The sequence below is a fragment of the Phalaenopsis equestris genome, unplaced genomic scaffold (assembly GCF_001263595.1).
Source record: "Phalaenopsis equestris unplaced genomic scaffold, ASM126359v1 Scaffold000002, whole genome shotgun sequence".
Classification (NCBI taxonomy): domain Eukaryota; kingdom Viridiplantae; phylum Streptophyta; class Magnoliopsida; order Asparagales; family Orchidaceae; genus Phalaenopsis; species Phalaenopsis equestris.
Window position 1 is genome coordinate 32,873,647 of NW_018164444.1, and position 23,400 is coordinate 32,897,046.

General features: G+C 36.6%; 2 protein-coding genes across 2 annotated transcripts; one reads left to right on the forward strand and one right to left on the reverse strand.

Annotated features, from left to right (window-relative positions):
• Positions 1-1,715: 1,715 nt before the first annotated feature.
• LOC110033171 (WUSCHEL-related homeobox 8-like) lies at positions 1,716-23,165 on the reverse strand. The gene is made up of 3 exons (XM_020737075.1): positions 22,808-23,165; positions 13,177-13,638; positions 1,716-2,017 (listed from the first exon to the last, which is right to left on the reverse strand). Exons 1-3 carry the CDS (start codon positions 23,031-23,033, stop codon positions 1,965-1,967), a joined length of 741 nt encoding a protein of 246 aa, XP_020592734.1. The 5' UTR covers positions 23,034-23,165; the 3' UTR covers positions 1,716-1,964.
• On the forward strand, positions 7,902-9,220 carry LOC110033165 (amino acid transporter ANTL3-like). The gene has a single exon (XM_020737062.1). The coding sequence runs from the start codon at positions 7,966-7,968 to the stop codon at positions 9,217-9,219; it is 1,254 nt and encodes a 417-aa protein (XP_020592721.1). The 5' UTR covers positions 7,902-7,965; the 3' UTR covers position 9,220.
• Positions 23,166-23,400: the final 235 nt, after the last annotated feature.

Consider the following 23,400-nt stretch of genomic DNA (forward strand, 5'->3'; position numbering starts at 1 on the left):
TCTTATATATTTTATGCGGACGACCAAGTCTATTTCTTTGATCAAGAAGTGGAAAGGAGACTCCAGACATTGGAGCCTAGCATTGGTCGGTTGTGTGCTCGACGAGCGTGATTTTTCTGGCAATATGATGTGAAAGTTAAAAGATATTATTGACTTATTATCTCTTACCGAAGATTTTTCTCTTTTAAGTTTTACCTTATAGAGGATTTTTATATGGTGTTAATGTGTGGTCTACGGTTTATCTATAGCAGACAATTTATTTTTAAAAAGTGATCAATGATTATATTAAGTGAAGATTTTAAAGTTGTTTCTATATGGGTGAAACTTCATAATATGTCGCTTCACTATTGGACAGAGAATAATATATCTTATATAGCTAGAAAAATATGTGTTCATTTGTTTGTGGATCCACTCAAAACTTATAGATCACGCCTTACCTTTGAAAGAGTCAATGGTCAAATTAACATCGATTTTGCTCTTCATGATTCTGTTAATTTTGTTGTGAAAGCTCAAATCATTGTGTAGCATGTTGTTTATGGATGAAAAATTATCCCTTCCAAAATTTGTTCAACTTTTGCTCAACTCTTTGTTGTAGTTGCTTGTGTTTTTTTGTGGCCAAAGTAAAAGTAGGAATTGATCTAGTAATTTTCAAAGATTTCAAAAATCTTCCTGATGCACAAAATTAATGTGAGGCAATTTGGTCAATCGTGTAAGAATATATGTCGGTCAAGTAATATATGGATAAAAGAGTATGTGTATCGTCCCATAAGAATGTGTCAAACTATTTCTAATAGGCGAAGTTATGTTTTACCAAATCATTGAATCTAGTTTGGAGTAATCAAAAGGCAGGAATGGAAATCTAAACATCTTAAAAGAGCAATAGGCAAAAATGGCGATGAATAGAAATACCAAGTAAAAGTATTAAGTCCTTCAGAGATAAAGAGGCACGTGCTTCTGTGCCACTAGCATATTTTTTTCTCTTTGTTTTCCCATGTGTTCCCCTACGTTATAGTTGGCAGACAAGGACACATTCCTCCTTAGCCTATGTCTATATTATAAAGAGAGTTGAAAATCATATTACAGCTAAGGGAGTCTTAACTATACACCATATTTCATAATTCCTTGGATACTCTATCTAAGTTGCAATTTCCTACTAACAATATATCTATTCGACTAAGTTATTGTGTGTTAACCTACTTGTTCTTTTAAGCAATTGTTAGAAGTCCTGGATCACAAGGAGTTTTAACTACCTAACTGGTCATAATAGAAGTAAATAACGATCAAAAGATTAACACATCAACGTGCATCATTCCAAAGCACAAAAAGTATATACGAGGAAAATTAGAACTCATAGAGAGATCTAATGATAAAAATAATATATTTACATCACATGAGCGTGTAAGAGGATTAGATACAAGACAGGCAATGGAAAAATACAAAATTTCATTAAACATACTGAAGATTTTGATGAAAGAAAATACACGAACTTACCGACAAGCCAACTATTTTCTGTAATCCACTAAATCTTCTCAATTATAATGAGAATTCTCCACAATCAATCTCATACAAAGCCTTCAGTCTCTTCCTATCATGCAAACCTCTCAAATGCTCAAATAAAAATGACTCGACGAGCTTCTCCTCGAGTAAAGAGGAAGAAAAATCTGAGGCTTTTATAAAAAAAATTGTAAAATCTGACAAGGAAAGCCTCCGAACTCTACCCAACTTCCCTTATGTTGTGTCTGTGCTTTTAATTTTATAGCTCTCACCAAAATCGAAATGAAATTTCTTGCCAAAAATATGTTTGATCGCATGGTGGTGTGACCATGCTTGAGATTGGCCTAAAGACGCCATGGTCGGTGTAGCCAAAGTCAAATGTTGGAGTAAATATGTCAGACCAACAGCAATGCATAACAGCAATGCATATGTAATTACACTGCATTTAGCCACGATTGTGCCAAGGAAACTCAATAGCTTGCATCGTCTTTCTGCTCCCTAAAGTGTGTTCGACAACTGTAAGCTGTAAAATAATAAAATACCATAAAGAATCTTCCACAAGCATTAAATCACGATAAATATGGAATAAAATACAAAATTTAATGCAGAAAAAATATATAGTTTTACCTCGTTTCAATTCTCCCAAAGTTACTCATTACTTGTCTTTAAGCAATCTCATATCTAAATTGGGACTCAAAAGATATTTAGAGCTCTCATGTGCGACCCTGTAATTTTCTAAATATATTATATAAGTGAAATGAAAGGCATGCATATATCATCTCAGGGTAGATTTTCATTAATGTCTAATAACCTAACACTTTCTTTAGTTCTCTTTTTCGTGATCCTAAACAGATCTCGAACTCTTAATTTGGCATGATTGGATTGTTTTCATTTTTCAAAAATATTTTTAAATCAATTAATAATCAACCACCCAATTCAAAATCGTTTAACTTTTTCTTGAATAAAATATCATAAGAGTTTCATTAGAAGAGTATTTAAGTCTTATTAACAGGAAAATGACTTGGACATCTATTTTGTATTTCCATGCTCACCTCAAACTTCTACTCAGGGAGATTGGCTACTAGTTTTGAATTTTTCTTTGGATTTGGCCTTTCATAATTTTTAATTATTTATTTTCTTTTTTTTCTTTTTAACTGTACTGAGAATTAATATATCCTGCTGAGCTTATTTTTTATGAATTTTAAATTTCTAATCTCCCCTGATTGATAAGTCTCAAATGATTCTTAATGAAAACTCTAAAATATTATAATACATTTAAAAGTTAAGAACTAAAACACTTAAAAGTGTCTCTGGTTAAATACTTATATCTTAATTACATTATTTTAATTATTCCAAAGTTTTTTAGGATTTAGGTAACAGATATTAAAGTGGAGAATTCAGTTATCAGCAAATTAATTTTAATTATATTTTTCAACAGTATTAACATCTTTTAATAAAAATCTTAAATAATATAATCATATTCAGAATTCCTAGCATGAGCTACTACATTAAACTATAGTTCACAACTTACCTATGGAATACCTCTCGAGCGAGTGTACAAGTATCATTCCATCCCTCAAACTTATTTTCTATTATATACATGTCGTATGAGAGAATACGAGAAAGAAAAGAAGAATGCATGTATAATAGTGAATTACATTTTAGAATAGGTAAGTGTGCTAGTAAACATAACATAAAGTGCATCATATGAATATATCATAGTAAAATTTATGGATTGTACCTCAAATTTAAAAAAGCATGGAAAAGGTCTCACAATCAAAATATTTAATCTAACACACACACAAAAAAAAAAAAAATTCAAAGAAAAATGCAATGCAAAAATATACAAAATATACTTAAATCAAATGATAATGCTTGGGTTACCTCCTAAGTAATGTTTGGCCTAATGTCCCCAGCCAGACTATGTTAGATTAGATCAAGCCTAAAAGGGTTCTCAGGATCAAATTATATTCTTAGTAACTCTTGATCAATCATTCTAATTTTTAAATATCCTAAAGGGTTTCCTAAATTACCAAATGTTATTCTTACTCCAGACTCTTCCAAAAAATAGGTGTCCTTCCTAACCCTTAAGTTCAGACTTTTCGTTAAGTTCTCAATTTCACTTCCGCAATCATCTTCCAAGTAGTATGGCGGGGGTCGAATCAGATGGTAAACCCTAAGAAAATATTTCTTTCCGTAAAGCTTCTAGCACTTCCCCCTCTTGTGATTCACTGCACTTGTCTGCACTCATGAGGGGCATAATGGAGTATTCTTCTAAAAAATCACACTATCTCTGCTCAGGGAAAACCTCCAACCCTATCGCTAGGGCTCCTCCAATGGATGGTCCTACGGCCTGGGCGTGGGTCATGGTATCTTCAGGCTCAACTATCTCCCTAAAAATTCTAGGGTTTGCCTCAAAATAAAGATCAGATTCTTCATTACTCATTTCTCAATAAAATTCATTTGCCACAGCTTGCTCTTCAAGGTGTAATTCTTCAAGCTCAGAAACTTAAACATTAACCACCCCCTCCACCACATTTACACTCTATTATTGATCATCCCTATGAGCTTGGAGAAACTTCATAAATTTTAGAAGATCAAAAGTCACTTCCTAATCATTCATTCTCATGATAATCATGATAAGTTTCCCCTTTTGAACATCAATCATCACTAGCCTAGGGGCTAAAAAGGGTCTCCAAAAAATCAATAGAATCTCATTTTCCTCTTCCATATTTAAGATCATAAAGTTACTAGGGAATATGAATTTTTCAACCTTAATTAGGATGTCCTTTATCACTCCCCTCAAATATGTCATATATTGGTCAACAAACTGAAGGGGGGTGGGGGTGGGGGTGTAGTGGGTTGGATCTTTTCTAATCCTAACATATTTAAAAAGAATAGAGGCATAAGGTCAATACTTGACTCTAGGTCACATAAGGCCATCCCACTAAATCTATTTTTCTTATGGCACAAGGAATAGTGAAACTATTTGATTCTTTCAATTTCTTAGGAAACTTCTTTTGATTGATGACATTATACTCATCGGTCAAGGCTATCGTCTCACCAGCTCGTAGTTTTATCTTTTCTTCAAGTCATCTTTCACGTATCCCACATAACTTAACATTTTTTCTAGGGCTTTAACATAAAGAATTTTATGGTGAGTTTATTAACAACATCTAGAACCTCGAATATCTTTTGATCCATCTCATGCCTCTGGAGTCTCTAGAGAAAGCGTGATGGTGGTTTCTCTTGTCCTATCCTAAGAGATGAGGTAAGTTTTTCAAAGTCTGGTTCAACACATTTGCTCTCTATTATACGGGTATCTCGCCACTACATCCCAATAGTTGCTCTAATGGCTTTACACTGCTCCACCTTATAATCCTTCAAATTCACTTTAGGGTTATTAGGGAGCATCTCTTGCGGTCTATTATTCATTAAGTTTGTCAAATGTTCAATTTGATTTTCAATATTCCTTATGGGAACAACTTGGCTCTGTAATTGATTCTACATTTGTAACACCAACTCTTCAAAAGATGGTATCCATAGGTTGGGCATTGGAAGTGAATATAGGCCGGTAAGTTTGTCTCTGGTTATTAATTTCCTGGTTATTCCTGCTACCTAAAATGTTTATAGACTATTTCCCCCCTATCAGTTTCCTGCACCTTGATTGTTATAATTGTTCCATTGGAAATTAGGTTGATTCTTCCATCCTGGGTTGTTGGTATTGGAGTAAGGGCTATGAACATGATTTCCTACAACATTCACAACCTCTAAGACAGTAGTGTTAGATTCTCCTGCTAATTCATAAATTATCCTATAAGTTGATAGGGGTCCAGACACTAAATTCATTCTAAAAGTATCAAACTTCGTATGAAGCTATGATATTTAGAAAGTCTGTGTCATGCACACTAGCTACCGTTTTCAGGATGACTCTATTAGAAGGTCATTCAAAGTTATTGGTGGCCATTTACTCAATTTCTTCATATGCCGCTTAAAATTATTTAGATATTAAGGACCCCAGCTGTAGCATCTATGATAGAAATTAAAGAACCTACCAGCCCATTATAAAATTTTTGGATAATCATCCAATCAAGTCGGTTGTGTGGATATTTTATAAGCAACTCCTTGAACCTCTCATAAGCTTCATAGATTGACTCTTCATCTAATTGAGTTAAGGTCTTAATGTCATTCCTATATTTCGTAGTCATTGATTTGAGTACCTGGCCAGGAAATTTTGGGATAAGTCGGTCCATGTGGTGAAAGATCATGGTGCTAAGCAGATGAGCCACTAGCTTTATCCCTAAGAGAGAAAGGAGAAAATATAATGACATCACTAAGGACATACTTGAATGTGGCACAATTTTTTAAAAAATTGATTAATTGCAAGTTTGAGTCTTCAATGGGCATTTCCCCAAACTGGTTATTTGGACAATTTGGATTATGATAAGTCTAAATTCAAATGAATTGACATATACGGTAAGGTAATGGATACTCAAGCAAATTTCTTCTATCGAAGTGTTGATAAACTCCCTAAGTTATTATATGTAATCTTCTTGAGTGTTCACCGCCTCTAAGTGATTATTTTTGTGCTTTTTTAATTTTTATGTAAACTCGCTAAGTTTTTTTTTTTTTGAATTTTTTAAGGGATGCTTTTGTTATGTAAGATGGATCAAGCCATATAATTAAGGGGTAAACCACAAAATTCAACCATCAACTTCTTCATCTATTTATGGAGGATAAAGCTGTGGAAAATAGTTCACTCATTAGTAATGGAAATGAATTAAAATCTATCTCAAGCTTCAATAGAAGCCGAATCTAATGGGATTTGCAGCACTATGCAAACAGTATATTTGCCATGTGAGATGGATCATGCCATGCAATCACAGGGTAAATTGCATATTCCAGACATCATCTTCTTCCTCTATGTATGGAGAAAAAAACTATGTCAATTGGTTCACTCATTACTGACATAGAGATGAATTGAAAATTATCCTAACCATTGTTTGAGTAAAAGAATCATCCAATGGTTCAAGATTTGAATGGGGTTGAAATTTTAGCTATTGATTTGAAGTGTAGTTGGGTTTGAGATATTTTGTCATTGTGAATTAGTCCACTTGTCTCCTCACAAATTATTCTAAATATTATAATGTTGTCACAAGCTTATTGGAGCTCAACCTTCTAGGGAACTAATAGAGCTAGTGGGAAGGAGAGGTCAGCGAACTTCTCTCACATTTGAGGAAGCTAAGAGATATAAGTATTTATAAATTTCACCATATTATTGTTTGTCTGTAGGTGCACTTAAATGATCCAAGATGGAGACTCAAATATTGCTAGCCCTACTAACTTGAAAATTATATTTAGGATCGTCAAAAGGAGCATGTACATACAACCTAGAATATTACTTATGTCGATAGTTAGGGATATTAGATCATTTGAGTTTACAAATGAACTTGGAGCGACCAATCAATCTGGTGCCAACAAACTAGCTCACAAGGGTACAGTCTAGGGAGGTACGTGACAGCGATTAGTCAAAGCCTTAGGAAATTTTTGCACAACCGAGTTTGATTCAATTAAACCAAGAGAACAAAATTCAGGCTTAGGTCAAAGGATTTCATCCACTTTGTTTAGATCATGGATTGGGTTGACTATGATGATTAGCCAAGGGTCTTAGCTAGCCAGACCTAGCATAATTTGGGAAAATTTAGCAAGAGTTTGGTAACTCAACTGATTCATGGGAGGGCAATTGGGTTCCATGGCCAATCATTTTTTTAACATACTTTAAAAAAAATCCTTAGTATTGGGCGGTCAATCATAACTCTAATTGAAGCAAACGTAATAATTATAAGGATTAAATTGATTCAATAGATTTTTATTTATGTTGAATTGGATTAAGATGTTATCATGGTCAAATCTCACTTGACTAAAGGTCAAATAGTTTGACCAAACCTCTTAGATCAATACGAAGGGTAAGCATCTAAGAATGTGAAATGCTTTCTTTTAGTCTAAATTGGCTCAAAATAACTGAGGAGAGGATAAATTCAAAATTTATAGAATATCATTTCAGGAAAATTACACGGAGATTACATGGGATATAACCCGGATATAACTCTTCTGTACTTCTTGAATAACCCCTAATATACGCAGCACTGCATACGTCTTATATACGCAAATATTTTCCCTTACGTTGTGATAGGATATGATTGCGGAAGCGAATGGCCAATATCCTAACCGTAAAATTCGCCCAATGTCCCCCAAGCAGAAAATCGTTCCGATTTAATATTCAAAATATTCCTCGTTCTTATCTTGTCTCGGCGGGACAACTTTAGACGGTCCCATTCCGCGGGCCCCACTTACACGGACCCTTGACCCCACGCGCCCTCTTTTTTTTTTTTATATAAATCAAGCCCGTCGCCCGATCATCCACCACCTTCCTCCACCCTTTACCCTAAATCCGATCTCCTCGCAATCGCCATGGTGTTCAAGGAAGCGAGCTCCTCCTCCCACGCCCTCCCAATATTCTCTAGCGATCCATCGGCTCCTCTTCTCGGATGCCACTCCGGCAGTCACCTCTCTTCTCAACCCAAAACCTTCGCCAATGTCTTCATCGCCATCGTAGGCGCTGGCGTCCTCGGCCTCCCCTACGCCTTCAAGCGCACTGGATGGGCCGCTGGAACCCTAATGCTTTTCGCCGTCGGAGCCCTCACGTATCACTGCATGATGCTTCTCGCACGCACCCGTCGCCGACTTGAGGGTGAAATCGGATTCTCCAAGATCGCCTCCTTCGGAGATCTCGGGCTTGCTGTTGCTGGTCGTGCAGGCCGCCTCGCCGTAGATCTGATGATCGTTTTGAGCCAAGCCAGCTTCTGCATCGGGTACCTTATCTTCATTTCCAACACCCTTACCCACATCCTCCCTCAAAAACCTAACAAACTACTTTCCATCGCCGCTTTGCTGCCATTCCAACTCGCCCTCAACTCAATTCGAAGCCTGACTCTCCTCGCCCCCCTCAGCATCTTCGCCGACATAGTCGATATCGCCGCCATGGTGATCGTCCTCGGCGTGGATATCACCACCTTCGCTGAACGCCGGCCCGATCTGATTTCCTTCGGCGGGCCATCCGTTATCTTCTACGGCCTAGGCGTCGCTGTTTATGCCTTTGAGGGGATCGGCATGGTGCTTCCACTTGAATCAGAAGCAGCTGATAAGTCTAAGTTCGGGCGAACCCTAGGTCTCTCGATGGCCTTTATCTCCGCCCTCTACGCCTCCTTCGGAGCTTTTGGGTATGCTGCCTTCGGCGATGAGACAAGCGACATCATCACCACAAACCTGGGTCATGGCGTGATTCCCATAGCCGTCCAGATCGGGCTCTGCATCAATCTGTTCTTCACCCTTCCGATCATGATGAATCCGGTGTACGAGGTGGCGGAGCGGTGGGCCTGCGGTAAGCAGTTCTGTATATGGCTGAGATGGGGTTTGGTGTTGTCGGTGAGCTTGGTGACTTTGCTTGTACCCAATTTCACCGATTTCCTATCTCTGGTGGGGAGCAGCGTTTGTTGCATCCTAGGGTTTGTTCTTCCGGCCGCTTTTCATCTCAAAGTTTTTGGGTCGGAGATGAGTTGGATTGCGGTGGTTTCCGACGCGGCGATCATCGTGATCGGCGTCTTCTTCACGGTCTCCGGTACTTATTCTACGGTGATGGAGATTCTCTTCTCGGAGAAGGTGTAAGGAAGAAGCAGGGGATCGTACCTTGTACAGATTAGGGTTTGTAATTCGATTACAGTTGGATGATTCTTTCTTTCTTGTGCTTTCGAACTGGAAAATGGAAACATGAGAAACGTGAAATCTGAAATAATCGAAGAACAATTCAGCATTTTTAGGTTATGAAATATGATTATTGTATTGGAATAGTGATGGCAATTCACCGTTCCAGCAAGTAGTTGGGTATTGTTTCTGTGATTGGTTAATGGCGGATGTTCGATGTCAAGTTCCTTCGAAAGTGTATTTGGAAAATGAGATGAATATATGAAGATATTATTTTTATTTATTTATTTATTTTACTTGTTCCGAAATAGGCCTAGCAAGACTTAAAAAAAAAGGGGGATAATTAGATCCAGACCACTCAAAATATTGATATTTATAAATTAATATTTATCAAATTAGTAAGAATTTGATAAAATGTATTAATTAAAATGAGGTAAAACATGATTATTGGTATTTAAATTTAAATTAATGGTATTTTCATGTGATATGAAAGATTTAAGTGGTATAAATATGAAAAAAAATAAAATGCTGATTATTTTTGCATCTTAAGTGCTGATTTCAAAATATAATTTTTATGTTAAATGCAAAGGGAAAAAATATTTATTTTTTTCCAAGAATTTTGTGATATATATATATATATATATATATATATACATAATTTTATATTATAATAACAAAAAATATTGTATTTTTATATTATTCCATTTTTAATTGCACTTGCTGTCTTGCCGCATTATTTTTATATGCAAAAATTTGAAACGGCGGTTTGAAATGCGGTCACGGGAAGCAGCCAAATGCGAATTTCGGAACTCTGCTCCGAAAGCGGACGGGAACGCTGAAACAAACGCTTCCTTGTTTCGAAAGAGAGAATAAAAAAGAAGTCTAGTCTGAGTGGAGTCTAGGATGAATTTTATGATGGAAGTTGAAGAACTCTTTAGGTGTTGGAGGAGTCTTGAGCGTGGAGTCTACAAGAGATCATTTATAGTTTGTTTAATTGTTCTCCTTTTGAGGAAATAAGAATAGAAGTCGAGAAGTTCAATATGATTTTGAGGTTGATGATGTGTATTTGTGTTGTGAGTGTTAGCATACATTAATGTTATGACTGATGATAAGTAATGAAGTCGATGGATGTTAGGGCCGATATCAATTGGGTGAATCAACTTATTAGATATTGGCATTTGTCAAACTTGTTAGCAATAGAAGACAATAAGATTAATCAGCATTAGTGTTGGTGTTGGAGTTGGTATTGATGTTGATTGCATGCATCGGCTTTTTATGCGATGGCATGCATAGACACGATAGACAATGACTTATGGGGGGTATCAATATAGTCAAAGTGAAAGTCATCTGGAGTTATAGTTAGGGAAACGTGGTTAGAAGACTGTCATTAGGCAATAAAGGTTAGAAGATTATAGTTGAGTGATGATTCAAGGGATATTAGTAGGCGACATTGGTCATGAGATAATATCCAATGATGGTTTTAGGCTAGATTAAAACAATGCTTGAAAGTAGATCGTTATCAAAGGAGTGTATTATGAAGATTATAATTCCGCGGCGATGGTCAGAAGATTGTAGTTGGGTGATGGTAGTTGGTTAGAAGATCATAGTTTGACAATGATGATCAGGCAATGGTGATTTGATTGTGACAACCAAAAAATGCTAAAATGATGGAAAAGGCCAAGCAGCACCATACCGAAGATGGAGGTTGAATGAAAATGATGTAATAGTAGAGGAAGGACGACGATGGTCCAACAATGATGGTCAAGCGACAACCACTCAAATACAAAGGCCAGGTGGAGCTCTAGGATTCCTCAAGTTCTAAGCCCTTCCCAATCCATAGACGGCCATTAAATCTAGAGAACAAACATCTATATATAAATTTATAATGACATTTTAACTCACCAAAGTTTTAAAATACTTTATTAGACTACTAAGAATGATCTCCGTGATTATATAATTTTTTTTTACACATTTGAGTACCTTAATGATGCTAAAATTAAGTGATATTGGCTTTTGAATTTGCCTTATCGAGGTGCTAGATTGGTTACAAGAGTGAAAGAATTGAAAATCATTTGGCCATTCAATTAATGTCCGGAAGTTTTCAGCTATGTTTCAAATGCTAGAGTTAATGATACTAGAGTCAACCGAATTATAATAGGAAAAGTAAATATTATTACTAAAATCAAATGGGAAATTAAAACCAAATAATTGAAATAGAAAATAATAACAAACACGTCACACGAATGAAATTATGTTTATATCCCAAAGGAGGTGATAATTTTGAATGTCTCGTACTCAAAACAACTCGTGTTTGGCTCGTTCGTTAAGCCTAACGAGCTGAACACGAAAAAATTCTTAAGCTCGAAATGTAAACGAACCGAACACGAACAACAGTTTGTTCGCTCGTGTTCGGCTCGAAATGACTCGAAAAAAAAATTACATAACTTTTTATATAACAATATATTACATATATTATTTATATAATAATATATTATATATATTTATATCTAAGTTTAAATCATAACACCTCATGTGACAATGTGATTAGTGTCTTCTTTTGTATATATTTGATCCAGGTTCGAATCTCACACTTTACATCTATTTTTTTTAATTTTAGTTTAACGAGCCAACTTCAAGCCGAACACGAGCCGAACACGAACACGAATATTTAAATTGAGCCGAACAAAAACACACTGTTCACGAGCCGATTTCGAACACGAGGTATTTCGAAAGAGCCGAACACGAGCCAAGCCTGAGCTCGCTCAAGCTCGGCTCGTTTACAGCCCTACTCCCATTTAACCCTTTAATATAGTTAAATATGATTTTATACAAACTAATTCGTTAGCAAAACATATTTTATAAAAATATTGTGTTTTAAGAATTTGGAAATTGATTTATAGTTCATATCGCCTTTTAACATATAATTATTACTATATAAAATGTTACATTTCGCATTTAAAATCATGAAGTTGTGGTAAAAATAAAATTTCATTTTTCTAATGAAATTATCGTCAAACAGCTAGCTCTTGGTGTACCTCAGATTTAACTATTTTTCTTATTTTCATGGATTAAACTTGATGTTTGTGGATAAACTGGAATACTAAACCTCTATTGAGCTTCTCAGAAGCAGATCAATCCCCACCCTTCCTCCATTGGAATTCAAAAAAAAAAAGTTCCAATTTGAGCTTGCCCAATTTATTTACTAAATAATTTTTATTTAATTATTCAGTCAGTGCTAAGCTTTAATATAAACATATAAATAGATTAGAGGATGAGCTCAAGTTATCTTATACTTTTTAGCATTAAAATCTAATAAGATTCTTAAATTTTCACTTCTCTCTTTTGGGTCTGATCACTGACGTCACCCATAAATAGAATTGAGTCTAATATTTCTCTTAAATTAATGATTCCTATTTATGTAGATCAAAACTAATTATAGACAGAGAAGGAAGAATGCTTCACAACATAATAAAAAATAAGGGTGTCAAAGCTCTCCATTCACAAACTACTCATGTTTGACTTTTTCATTATACTTAAGTTCAACTTGATAACTAAGTACAAGTTTAGCTTGCTAAAAGGTAAATGAGCATAATTTGAACATATTCTTTAGCTCATTTATTAAATTAAACGAAGAAAAAAAAATAGCCAACTAAACTATATTCAGCTTAATAACAGTACTATACATATATTATCTCACCACATATAAAGTCTATTTTTAACCCATATTTCCCTCTTAAAATTTTAGTATATCATGTTAAATTCATTAAGAAAAACATGAATTTCTAAGTTCTACGACACTCAAAAGACATGAAAATCACACTTTCATCTTGCATGCGTAAAACTTATACCCTCTCTACAAAAAATCAGTACCACACCAATAAAACTTTGATTACACGCTAGAAAAAGAATGTGACCACTTACTTGGAAGAGAAGCAGAATTCTCATAGAAATTCACTTGCTCCTGGGCGCACAAAACTCCTGCACTGTCCATAGAAGCATGCTCCTCTTCTCCTCTGTTGAGCTCTGGCTCCTCATTCTCATGGTTTTCGTCCATCTTCATCTTCTTCCTGCTACAAGATTCAATTTCTGCCTCATTCTCTTGTTCAGCATTGCTTTTCAGAAGAACAGCTTGCTTTTTCTTGGACCGAGCTCTTTTGTTTTGGAACCAGTTGTATACCTTAACATCAGAGACATGTCCATGCTTTGCAAGCTTTGAAGTGATCTCTGCTATCTTCTGCTTGCTCGGAGTTTCATAGCCTTGCTTGAATATGTTCTCAAGGATCTGTAGTTGTGTGGAAGTTGGGATCCACCGTTGCCTTGCAGCAATCTTTGGGACTTCTGCTGATGCTGAAGGGTTGTATGAAGTAGTTCCAAAATTGTTTCCTGCAGAGGAGGGTTAAAAGGAGGATGAGTGTTTTCATCAAGATACAATAGATGAAATAATTTGTGATTAGGGTAGTTTTAGAAAATTTATGAAAGCAGTTCAGGATTTTGAGAATTTTATGTGATTTAAGGAACTGTTAGGGGCTCAAGTGCAAAACAATGGACTTCAAAAAGTACATTTCGTCTGAGAAATTTTGAATTTCTCTGAGCATTTACACCATGATTCTTGGGGGAGTAAGTTCATCCAACAAAAATGATGAGGAAAAATGATGAGGAATTGCTTGTCATGATTCTTGGGGGAGTAAGTTCATCCAACAAAAATGATGAGGAATTGCTTGTTTTTTTTTTTTTTGTCAGATTCATTAAAGAGTTAATGATCTTTTTTAAATTGTCATAAAGGATACGAACTCCTTTGTGTAATTTTTTTTTCAAGCAAAGTGAGCACTCAAATCCATACACATTGAAATTTTTTACTTTATTTCCAACCAATACTACGAAAATCTGAGCACAACTCCTTCATGTGCTCAGAATAATTAAGAGAAAAAATAACGAACTAAACACAAAAATAATCCTCTATAAATATGACTCTATTTCAATACATTCATTTTTTTTTTAAATTCTAAATGTTCATTTGGATCATTGTAACATGTTTTAGAGAGAGATATGTAGGAATGGAAATATATAACTCGGTGAAATCCTCATCTTCAACATTTCATCGCTTCGTGGAAACCTTGTTGAAACACAACACCTGAGAGAGTACCTTTCGCCTCTCAAAATCACGACATATGGAACGGAACAGAAAATATTGCTCGGCAGTGTGGCCACACGAAGTAGGGACGTAATTATTCATCTGCTCAGTGAAAATCACAAGAAAAACAGATCCTTTGTGGCATGGCTACATCGTTGTGGTGTAATTATGAAGCCCAGTATAGCTACGCCAGTTTTGGGTGTGGCTAAGCCAAGCCTAGATGCATGTGTTAGTGGTTGTGTGCACCTGGCTGCTGTGGGCTCCTTGTGGTTGTGGATGCATCTAGGCTCCACAACAAAAGGTATTCTTTTTCTTAATTTTTCTCTCATTTTGAGAGTGAAAATAAAATCTTCACTTTTGATATAACTTGAATATATTTGCAGAGTTGAAAAAACTATATTAAATACATCCAACCGAACAAAAGAATCAAATAAACTCATCATTCTTCAAACACATTTTTAATTTCAAATAACCAAATAAACCACAATTTTGAAAAGAATATTGAGATCTTCTTTACTAATAGCCATAAACAAGACACCCATCGTTGGGCACACTATTTATCTTTCGGGTGATCCTTAAAGGGACATACTTAATATCAAAAATTGATTTTCATCACCACACATGTCTTCAAGTTAACTAGCTTGCTTAAAATTGTGGATTGGACATTGATCGTAGCACTCCATGCAGCTCTTTTAGATGAAACCCGTGTTCTCTACAAATATATGTCAAACAACAGTTAAAAGGCATATTTAAGAGGGCAGCAAGAGGGGTACATGGTCCCTCTAATGTTTAATATCTTTATATATAATAATTTTTCTGTGGATACTCTCATCACAAATTCTCATCTGCTTTTTCACCCTCCTTATATTAACTCTAATAGAAACGAATTTCGGAACTACTTCATACAACCCTTCAACATCAGCAAAAGTCCCAAAAACCTTTAGTATTTGATGTTTCTGATAGTAAAAACTTTAATCTGAACCCTCTAAATAATAAAATTAATTTTTTTCATCGTGAGCACGAAACTTGAAGAGAAATAACGGATCGACAAACCAGATATCCGACCGAATATAACAATCCCAAGATTGTCTAAATCACAAGGGTTGTCAAAGTGCTATCAACACGAGCGGCTCATTCAGACAACGGCTGAGAAGTCTTCCAAGCCCGCCATCACAACAGAGTCAATCCGAGGGAGAAGCCAGTCCCCATGATTCTGTCAAGCTGGGGTCACCCAACCACCTCCCCCATTACCATCAAGAGAATACAATAAGTTTCAATCATCGCACTGAGAATAGGTTAATATATACTAGCTATGAGGCACGTTATAAGGCTATGTAAGATAATTAATCCCCTCTAGAAGAGTCACTACTTCACGTGTATGTTGGACGATAATGTATCGAGCGCTGGTAATGGATTAAAGTGATTCCTAAGTTTTCTCCTTTCTCACTTTACCTTTGCATCCTCTCTCAAGCTCTCATTCTCTCCAAATTACATGGTATTAGAGCCTTGAGCTCAAGCCTATTTGAGCTTCTCCATTGATCTAGGGCATCGCTTGGTCCAAGGGGCTGCAATTCGTTTGCTCGACCCAAAGACTACAGTCAATCGGCCTCTACCAGCCAAGCATCAGTCGGCCCTTCCTCAATCCGAGCAAGTTTCGGTAACATCAGAGTAGATGGCTACATCACAAAACTCAAAAAACCTCAATTCATCAACAATAGAGTTGAATACCCCAATCTCTATCCCACCCTCCCTCAAATTTCTTATGAGCAACTTAAAACACCTTACTCAAAACTCACTCTTAGCTGAAACTTATTCTCTATGAAAGGCTCAATTTCACATGACTTTCCCTGCAAATGGGTACTTAGGGATCATGGATGGCAGCTTTCCTTGTCCACCGCAATTTGGCGATCCAATTTTTGATTCCCAGGTTTACAATCCACAATACCCCTCATAGATTTTGATTGATCAAAACCTTAGTGCAGCACTTTATTCAATCATCTCTACATTGATCCTTCCTTAAGAGCTACACCTTTCAACTGCTACGGAGATTTTGAATACTATTGCTAAAAGATTGAAACCAACCAACCACTCAAGACCAATTCAGTTTAGGAATCCCCTTCATACCATCTCGATGAACAATCAAATGATGATCCAAAACCTATCAAGTGTTAAAGCCCTAGTAGACAACATTGTTGATGCAAGGGGGAAACTAGACACTGAGGACATCATCCTCTATACACTCAATGGGCTTTCGCTACCTACCAAGGCTTCAAGACGGCAATCTGAACTCAACTCCATCCCATCATTCTTGATGATTTCTACTCAATCGTATGCAGTGAGGAGATCAATATTGTCAGTGACAATCAAAGATCTGATCCCTCTCCTCAGCCATACCTTGCACTTGCAGCCACAGGAGTTCCCTCGATTGTTTCGTCTCGTGGTCGAAGCCGAGACACATCCTCAAACAGTACCAAAGGGGTTGGAAACACATGAAGAGCATCAGTCGCATGCAGGATCTGCAACAGATTTGGACACTTAGCAGCCTTCTATAGGAACCGATTGACCCACAACTATGTACCTATCAAGCAATCATTTCAGGCAATTGCCTCTTCATGGGTACTAGACTATGAGACCACCGCTCACCTGACATCTGATCTCAATCATCTCCACCTTGCAACCCCTACTACAAGTTCCAAACAGTTCACCGAGGGTACAGGACAATCAGCTCTCGTTGCAAACACAAGAGATGGCATCCCTACCCCCCACCGTAAGCTAATCCTAAAAACACTTGATAAATATAGAAGCAACTTTTGATTCCCAGGTTTTAAGTATATTTTTAGATGGCATCCTCCCTACACCCCACCGTAAGCTAATCATAGCTCAAATCTGGCATGTTCCATCTCTTTCTCACAATCTCTTATCTGTTCGCAAATTAATCATTGCTAATCATGTTGATGTTCTCTTTTATCTGAATGGCTTTACCATCTTTGACTCTAAGATGAACCTACCACTCCTTTGAGGAACCAGTACAAATGGCCTCTATTTGATCCCTCCCTTCCCTCCATCTACACATGCCCTCACTACCACCACAATGAAGCCTGCTCTTTGGCACAAATATCTCAGATATCCACATTCAAATGTTATTCGGCTTATATCCACCAATCATCCTACCTTAAATATGGCAATACCTACATCTACATGTAATAGTTGCAGTTGCGACAAAACTCATAAACAACTGTTTTTATTTTCTTCTTTACATACACATGCTCCTTTGCATTTACTTCATTTTGATGCATGTCCATCCACATTAGTATCTACTCAAGACTATAAATATTACTTCTTTTTTTTTGATGATTTCTACCACTTTTGTTAGGTATTTCCCATGTGAAGTAAAGCTATGTATCAATTTCAACACAATGTTTCACACTCAATTAAACAATCTTATTCACACGTTTCAATCTGATGGAGGTGAGGAGTATACCAACCATAAACATCGCAATTTCCTAATCCATAAAAGCATCCTTCACCAACTCTCATGTCCTCATACCCCGCAACAAAACGGGGTAGCCGAACAAAAGCATAGACACCTAATTCGAACTACAAGAGCTCTCCTTCATGATGCCTCCCTACCTCTCACGCTATGGGTTGATACGGTTCTTGCGGCATACTATTTTATAAATAGAATGTCATCTAAAGTCACCCAATCCAAATCGTCTTATCAACTTCTCTATAATCATCCACCCAACTACTTCAATCTTCGGGTTTTCAATTGCTTAGGCTATCCATGACTAAGGTCACAAACACCACATAAATTAGCTCCTCGCTCTCACCCATGTGTATTCCTTGGCTACTCCTATAATCTTAAAGGATACAAGTGCTACCAACCCACTTCAAGCAAACTCTTCATCTCTTATCATGTTATGTTTGATGAAAATGTCTTTCCATATCAATCCCTTCAAAACATCCAATCTTCCCCATCTCAACCAGATATTCCAACAAACCCTCTCCTACTCATCCCTCCACATGTACACGACTATGCCATCCAAGCCCTCATTCACACCAACTCATACGTCTCCACCAAAGAAACCTACCCCACCACCACCCCACCCCCTCCAAACATACAACCATCTATCCCAACCAAACCGCCCATACCGCATCACCATCTGATCACCCATAGCCTCACTGGCAACCTCAAATCCATAATGAAGCTAAATCTACTACATCAACTCAAACATCCCTCTAACACTACAACATACACACAAGCTGCTAAGCATTCTCACTGGCAGTCCACTATGAATGAGGAGTTCTCTGCTCTTCATGCACAAGGCACTTGGGAATTGGTTCCGTCAGTCAGTCAGCTCTATACTGGGATGTCGATGGACTTATTCCACTAAATATAAATCGGATGGTACAGTAGCCCAATATAAAGCTCGTCTTGTGGCACAAGGGTATAATCAAGAATATGGTGTGAACTAATTCAAAACACTTAGTCCTGTGGCAAAGATGGCAACACTCCGAGTGCTCTTTAAGGTTTCTTCTTATCACCAGTGGCCCATGCTACAATTTGATGTCTCTAACGCATTTCTACATTGAAAGCTTCTTAAAACAGATTATATCAAACAACCGCCAAGTTACATTAATTCTCAATTCTCAAATCATATTTGTTTACTCAAGAAAGCCTTGTATGAACTCAAACAGTTGTCGAGACAATGGTTTGCAGTGATCTCTACATTTTTCATCAACGAAGGGTTTCAAATCAGCAAGGCAGATCCATCCCTCCTTCTCTCACATAATTATAACCCTCGTATATATATTCTCCTTTATGTCAATGATATTCTAATTACAGGACAGAACACGACAGCAATTGAAGCACTCACTACTCGCCTCAGCTCTAAGTTCCAAATCAAACATCTAGGGCTGGTCTCTTGGATTCTTGGTATTAATGTTACTCGGCGAGATAATTATATTTTCTTGGATCAACAAAACTACCTCACGCAAAGACAACTTCCAGCTAATATGGTAGGCTGCAAGGCAGTGGCAACGCCATTACCAAGAAAGCACGAAAGTGGATCCCCCGCCTTCACCTTGATAAACAATCCACGAGTTTCGCAAACTCACCGGAGCACTTCAATACCTTACAATTATGTGTCTCAACATCTGTTTCGCGGTAAACTTCTTCTGCCAACACATGCATACCCCCCACAAAGTATCACTATCAACTCCTCAAGCGGACACTTTGATACCTCCATGGAACCTTGGATTATGAACTTTCATCAAGCCAAGTGATCTCACACTCCACACCTACTCGAACACCAATTGGGTCGGAGATTCAAAAAACTATTGCTCAATTATAGGATATTGCACTTTTTTATGTATCACTCCAATCTCGTTGGCAGTCAAGAAACAACATACCGTGGCTCGTTCCTCCACCGAAGCCGATTATCGTGCCCTCGCGACAGCGGCATCCGACATCCTATGGCCACGACGTCTTCTTAGTAAATTCAGCTCTCCACAACCGGATTCTGCCAACCTCTCATGTTATAATCTCTTCGCAATGGTGATTGCTACGAATCCAGATTCTATGCTCGCACCAAGCATATCGTGATAGATTATCACTTCATCTGGGACCAAATCCAATCAAATTTTCTCCAAATCCACTACATCAATACCTAAGATCAACTGGCAGATATATTTACTAAATCTTTACAGAAAAAGAAGTTCAAATTTCTGCAGTCCAATCTTCAAGTTTCTTCCAAACTTCATCATCTTGATGGGGGTTAGTAAGGCAAAGTGGAATAGGTTGATATTATGAGGCACACTATAAGGATATGTAAGGTAATTAGTCCCCTCTAGAAGCTTCACGTGTATGTTGGACTGTAATATATTGAGCGTTGGTAATGTACCAAGTGCTAGTAATGGAGTAACGCAATTCCAAGGTTTTCTCCTTTCTCACTTTACCTTTGCATCCTTTTTCAAGCTTTCCTTCTATCCAGTGTCTTCACCTCTTATCAAAATGAAGATTACTCATCGGATTACAATGATTTACCCTCTTCCCAATGACCTAACTTTACCATGTCGACAGAAGCTCCTTGGTGGAGATTGAGGATCAACAACCGGACTATGCCTACCGATCAGCAAAATTCAGTCGATTAGATCAGTCCTATCAACTCACAGCCAGCGAGCTGACTGACAGTGTTTCCAAATCTATCCAACATATGGCATCATTAGATCTAACTGACCACCAAAGCTCAGAAAGGCCCTGGGCCCACAAGGGTGAAATACCTTCCATGAACTGTATAGCCCCCAATTAAGCAAGGGCAAAAATTTAACCTCACATATTGTACCCCATTTACCTATAAATAGGGGATTATTTCATTAATAAAGGTTACACATTTTTTCTCATTTTACTTTTCATTACTATGTACTCTCTCTCTCCATCTCTCTCCCTCCCTCTCATGTTATACGCTCTATTTCTTAGGTGTGATTCACAGAACAAAATCGGATTCAACACTATCTTTTCAAAAAAAATTCCCCAGCTTCATCACTATCAAATTTACACAAACGTCTCACTATTCATGCTATTGAAGGATGTTTTTTGGCTTTGCCTTCACATACTATTGGTACATTTATGACCTCTAATTATTAGCGCTAATCTCAATATTCTTAGCTTCGTTTATTTTGATGACTGAAAGGGTGTCTTGTCTTCGAATCCCTCCAATTATTAGGAGGTTGACTATTCTTGCACTAGCTTCAACCAAAAATAAATTTGGAGCCAAACCCCAAAGTTAATTTCTTCACCATTTATGACTTTTAAAAAACATTTTTGCTTGATTATGTGCATGTAAATAAATTTCTAGACTTAAGATAACATGAACCTCTCATTTTCTCAGGGATTGTAAAAATTTTCCCAGCACAAACCCTTTGTACACTTACTAAACATCTATATCAAGGAAACATAAAAATTCTAACCAATGAAAAAAAAAAATCAAATCATTAAATTACCAGATACAAACTTTTCAACAATTAAGCTATAATCTCTCTAGCTTCTTCATGAAAACCCACCAAGTTCAAAATTCAAAAGGGCTGTTTAGCAATGGCTCTCTGACAGGATCTAAGCCGGATTTAATTTAAATCCTACCAAACAGGCAAAACTGCAACTTTAAATCCTACAGTATCTTCTTTTAGCTTAACATTCACAAAGTTAGTAAATCCTAGCATTGGCTGGATTTAACTTAAATCCACAAGTTTCAGTAACTCTTCATACTTCGTCGCTCTTATCAGAGCTTCGCCACCGAGGTCCCGTCATGACTACTCTCGCTTTTTTGCCATTGAGGGTCGTGCATTGGCGATAAAGATGAGGGTATTGAACACCACGATCCTAGCGATGCTTTCCAAGCTCGCTCCTCTCTTGATTTCTAGAGTTTATTGGCGTCTAGGGTTTCGAATAGAAGAACACGGGGAAACGGACATAAGACAAAAGGAAAATTTAAATTTTAATTTGTGAATTTATTTAATAATAAAGTATTAATTATTAAAAATTAAGTTAACTAAATTAGTATAAATCTGATTTTCTTATGCTTAATCAAATTGGCAATTTCCTAATCAACATTTAACTATATACTATAAAAAGCTAATTCCAACTAAATTATACTAATTAATAAGTAAAAAAGTTTTTAGAAAATATTTAATTTAATAAACTATTAATTAATGACTAATATAATAAAAATAATATAAAAATAAATTAAAGAGGCATTTACAGACATACCGCACAAATCTTATGTATTTATATTTCTAATACTTAAATTTTCATATTTACGTGAATAATCAAATCTTTATTTTGTATTAAGAATATTCTATAACCAATAAACATAAAATAAATTTGAGGTACTTGATAGCATGTTATTAACAAGATTTAGGCAAGAATTTAAATCATGAATTTAATTTAAATCATACAAAACATCAAAAATAAATAAATAAAAATTAAATTCACGGATTTGATCTTTTTTCCTCGGGTTCGATTTCTTTTAAGATGTAATTCCGGATTTATTAAATCAGGCCATGAGATAGATTTATTTTGTTGTCGCTCGCACTGTCACACAATGAATTTGATAAGTACAGATTCAAAATTTATCTGATTTGATGAATCTTTTAACAACTTTTGATTGTTTCTAAATGTTCAATATGCATCTGCATGAGAATTGTGTGATATATCTTTCCTAAATTAAGTTAAATTAAACTAACAAATTTAAATTCTTAAGAAACTTCCAAACAGTATTACTAAATTTAACTCCTAAAAGTTTACTAAATTCAAATTCAAATTTAAAGGATTTACTGATTGCAACTAACATAAATCCCAGAAGCAGCGAAACAATCCCAAAAACAAGCTTCGAATCAAGGAAAAATAGTGGAAGAAGAACAGACCGGCTAGGGTTTTAGTGAAGGCTCTATGCATCGCCACTAATTGTTCGCAAATAGTAGCGTAGATGGAGATTTGGCGCCGGAGAACTTCGATCTGCTCGTCGGTCATCACTTTCATGAACAGGACTCCGTCAAGCATCCCCTGCAAATCTCCCATTGCTCTCTCCTCCTCGTAAAGTCGGCCATGGAAATCGTTCATATTGCTCGAGCAACCCGTTTCCCACGCCATCGAAGACTCTTCTTCTTCTCTCAATCCCCTGTCTCTGTCTGTCTCTCTCTCTTTCTCTTCTGCGTAGGGAAACGGCAAAGGGAAGTGGCTATGGCTGTGGGGAGTAAAGCAGAGGCTAGAGAGATAATTTGAGGTGGGAAAAAGAATCGAGAGAATAATTGAATCGCGCGCCGGACGGTATGTTGTACCTTCGAGCGAGCTGTTTCGGCTATATTTTAAAATTGAGTAGTGTCAAAATAGTGAGCTTAATAGTAATTGTACATGAGGCTTCTCTCTTATATAAGAAAATTTAAATAAAGTTATATGCGGAGTCTAATCTTAAGTTGATACATGAAAAGCTAGGGTTCACCTGTATTAAAAATGAAAA

What these genes read in the sequence shown, in the direction of transcription:
- LOC110033165 (XM_020737062.1), top strand. Translation starts at nt 7,966, where the DNA reads ATGGTGTTCAAGGAAGCGAGCTCCTCCTCCCACGCCCTCCCAATATTC.
- LOC110033171 (XM_020737075.1), bottom strand. Translation starts at nt 23,033, where the DNA reads ATGGCGTGGGAAACGGGTTGCTCGAGCAATATGAACGATTTCCATGGC. An exon ending in CTTCACTAAAACCCTAGCCG is followed by an intron (nt 13,639 to 22,807) that starts GTCTGTTCTTCT and finishes CCTCCTCTGCAG; the next exon opens with GAAACAATTTTGGAACTACT. An exon ending in GAATTCTGCTTCTCTTCCAA is followed by an intron (nt 2,018 to 13,176) that starts GTAAGTGGTCAC and finishes ATTATTTTACAG; the next exon opens with CTTACAGTTGTCGAACACAC.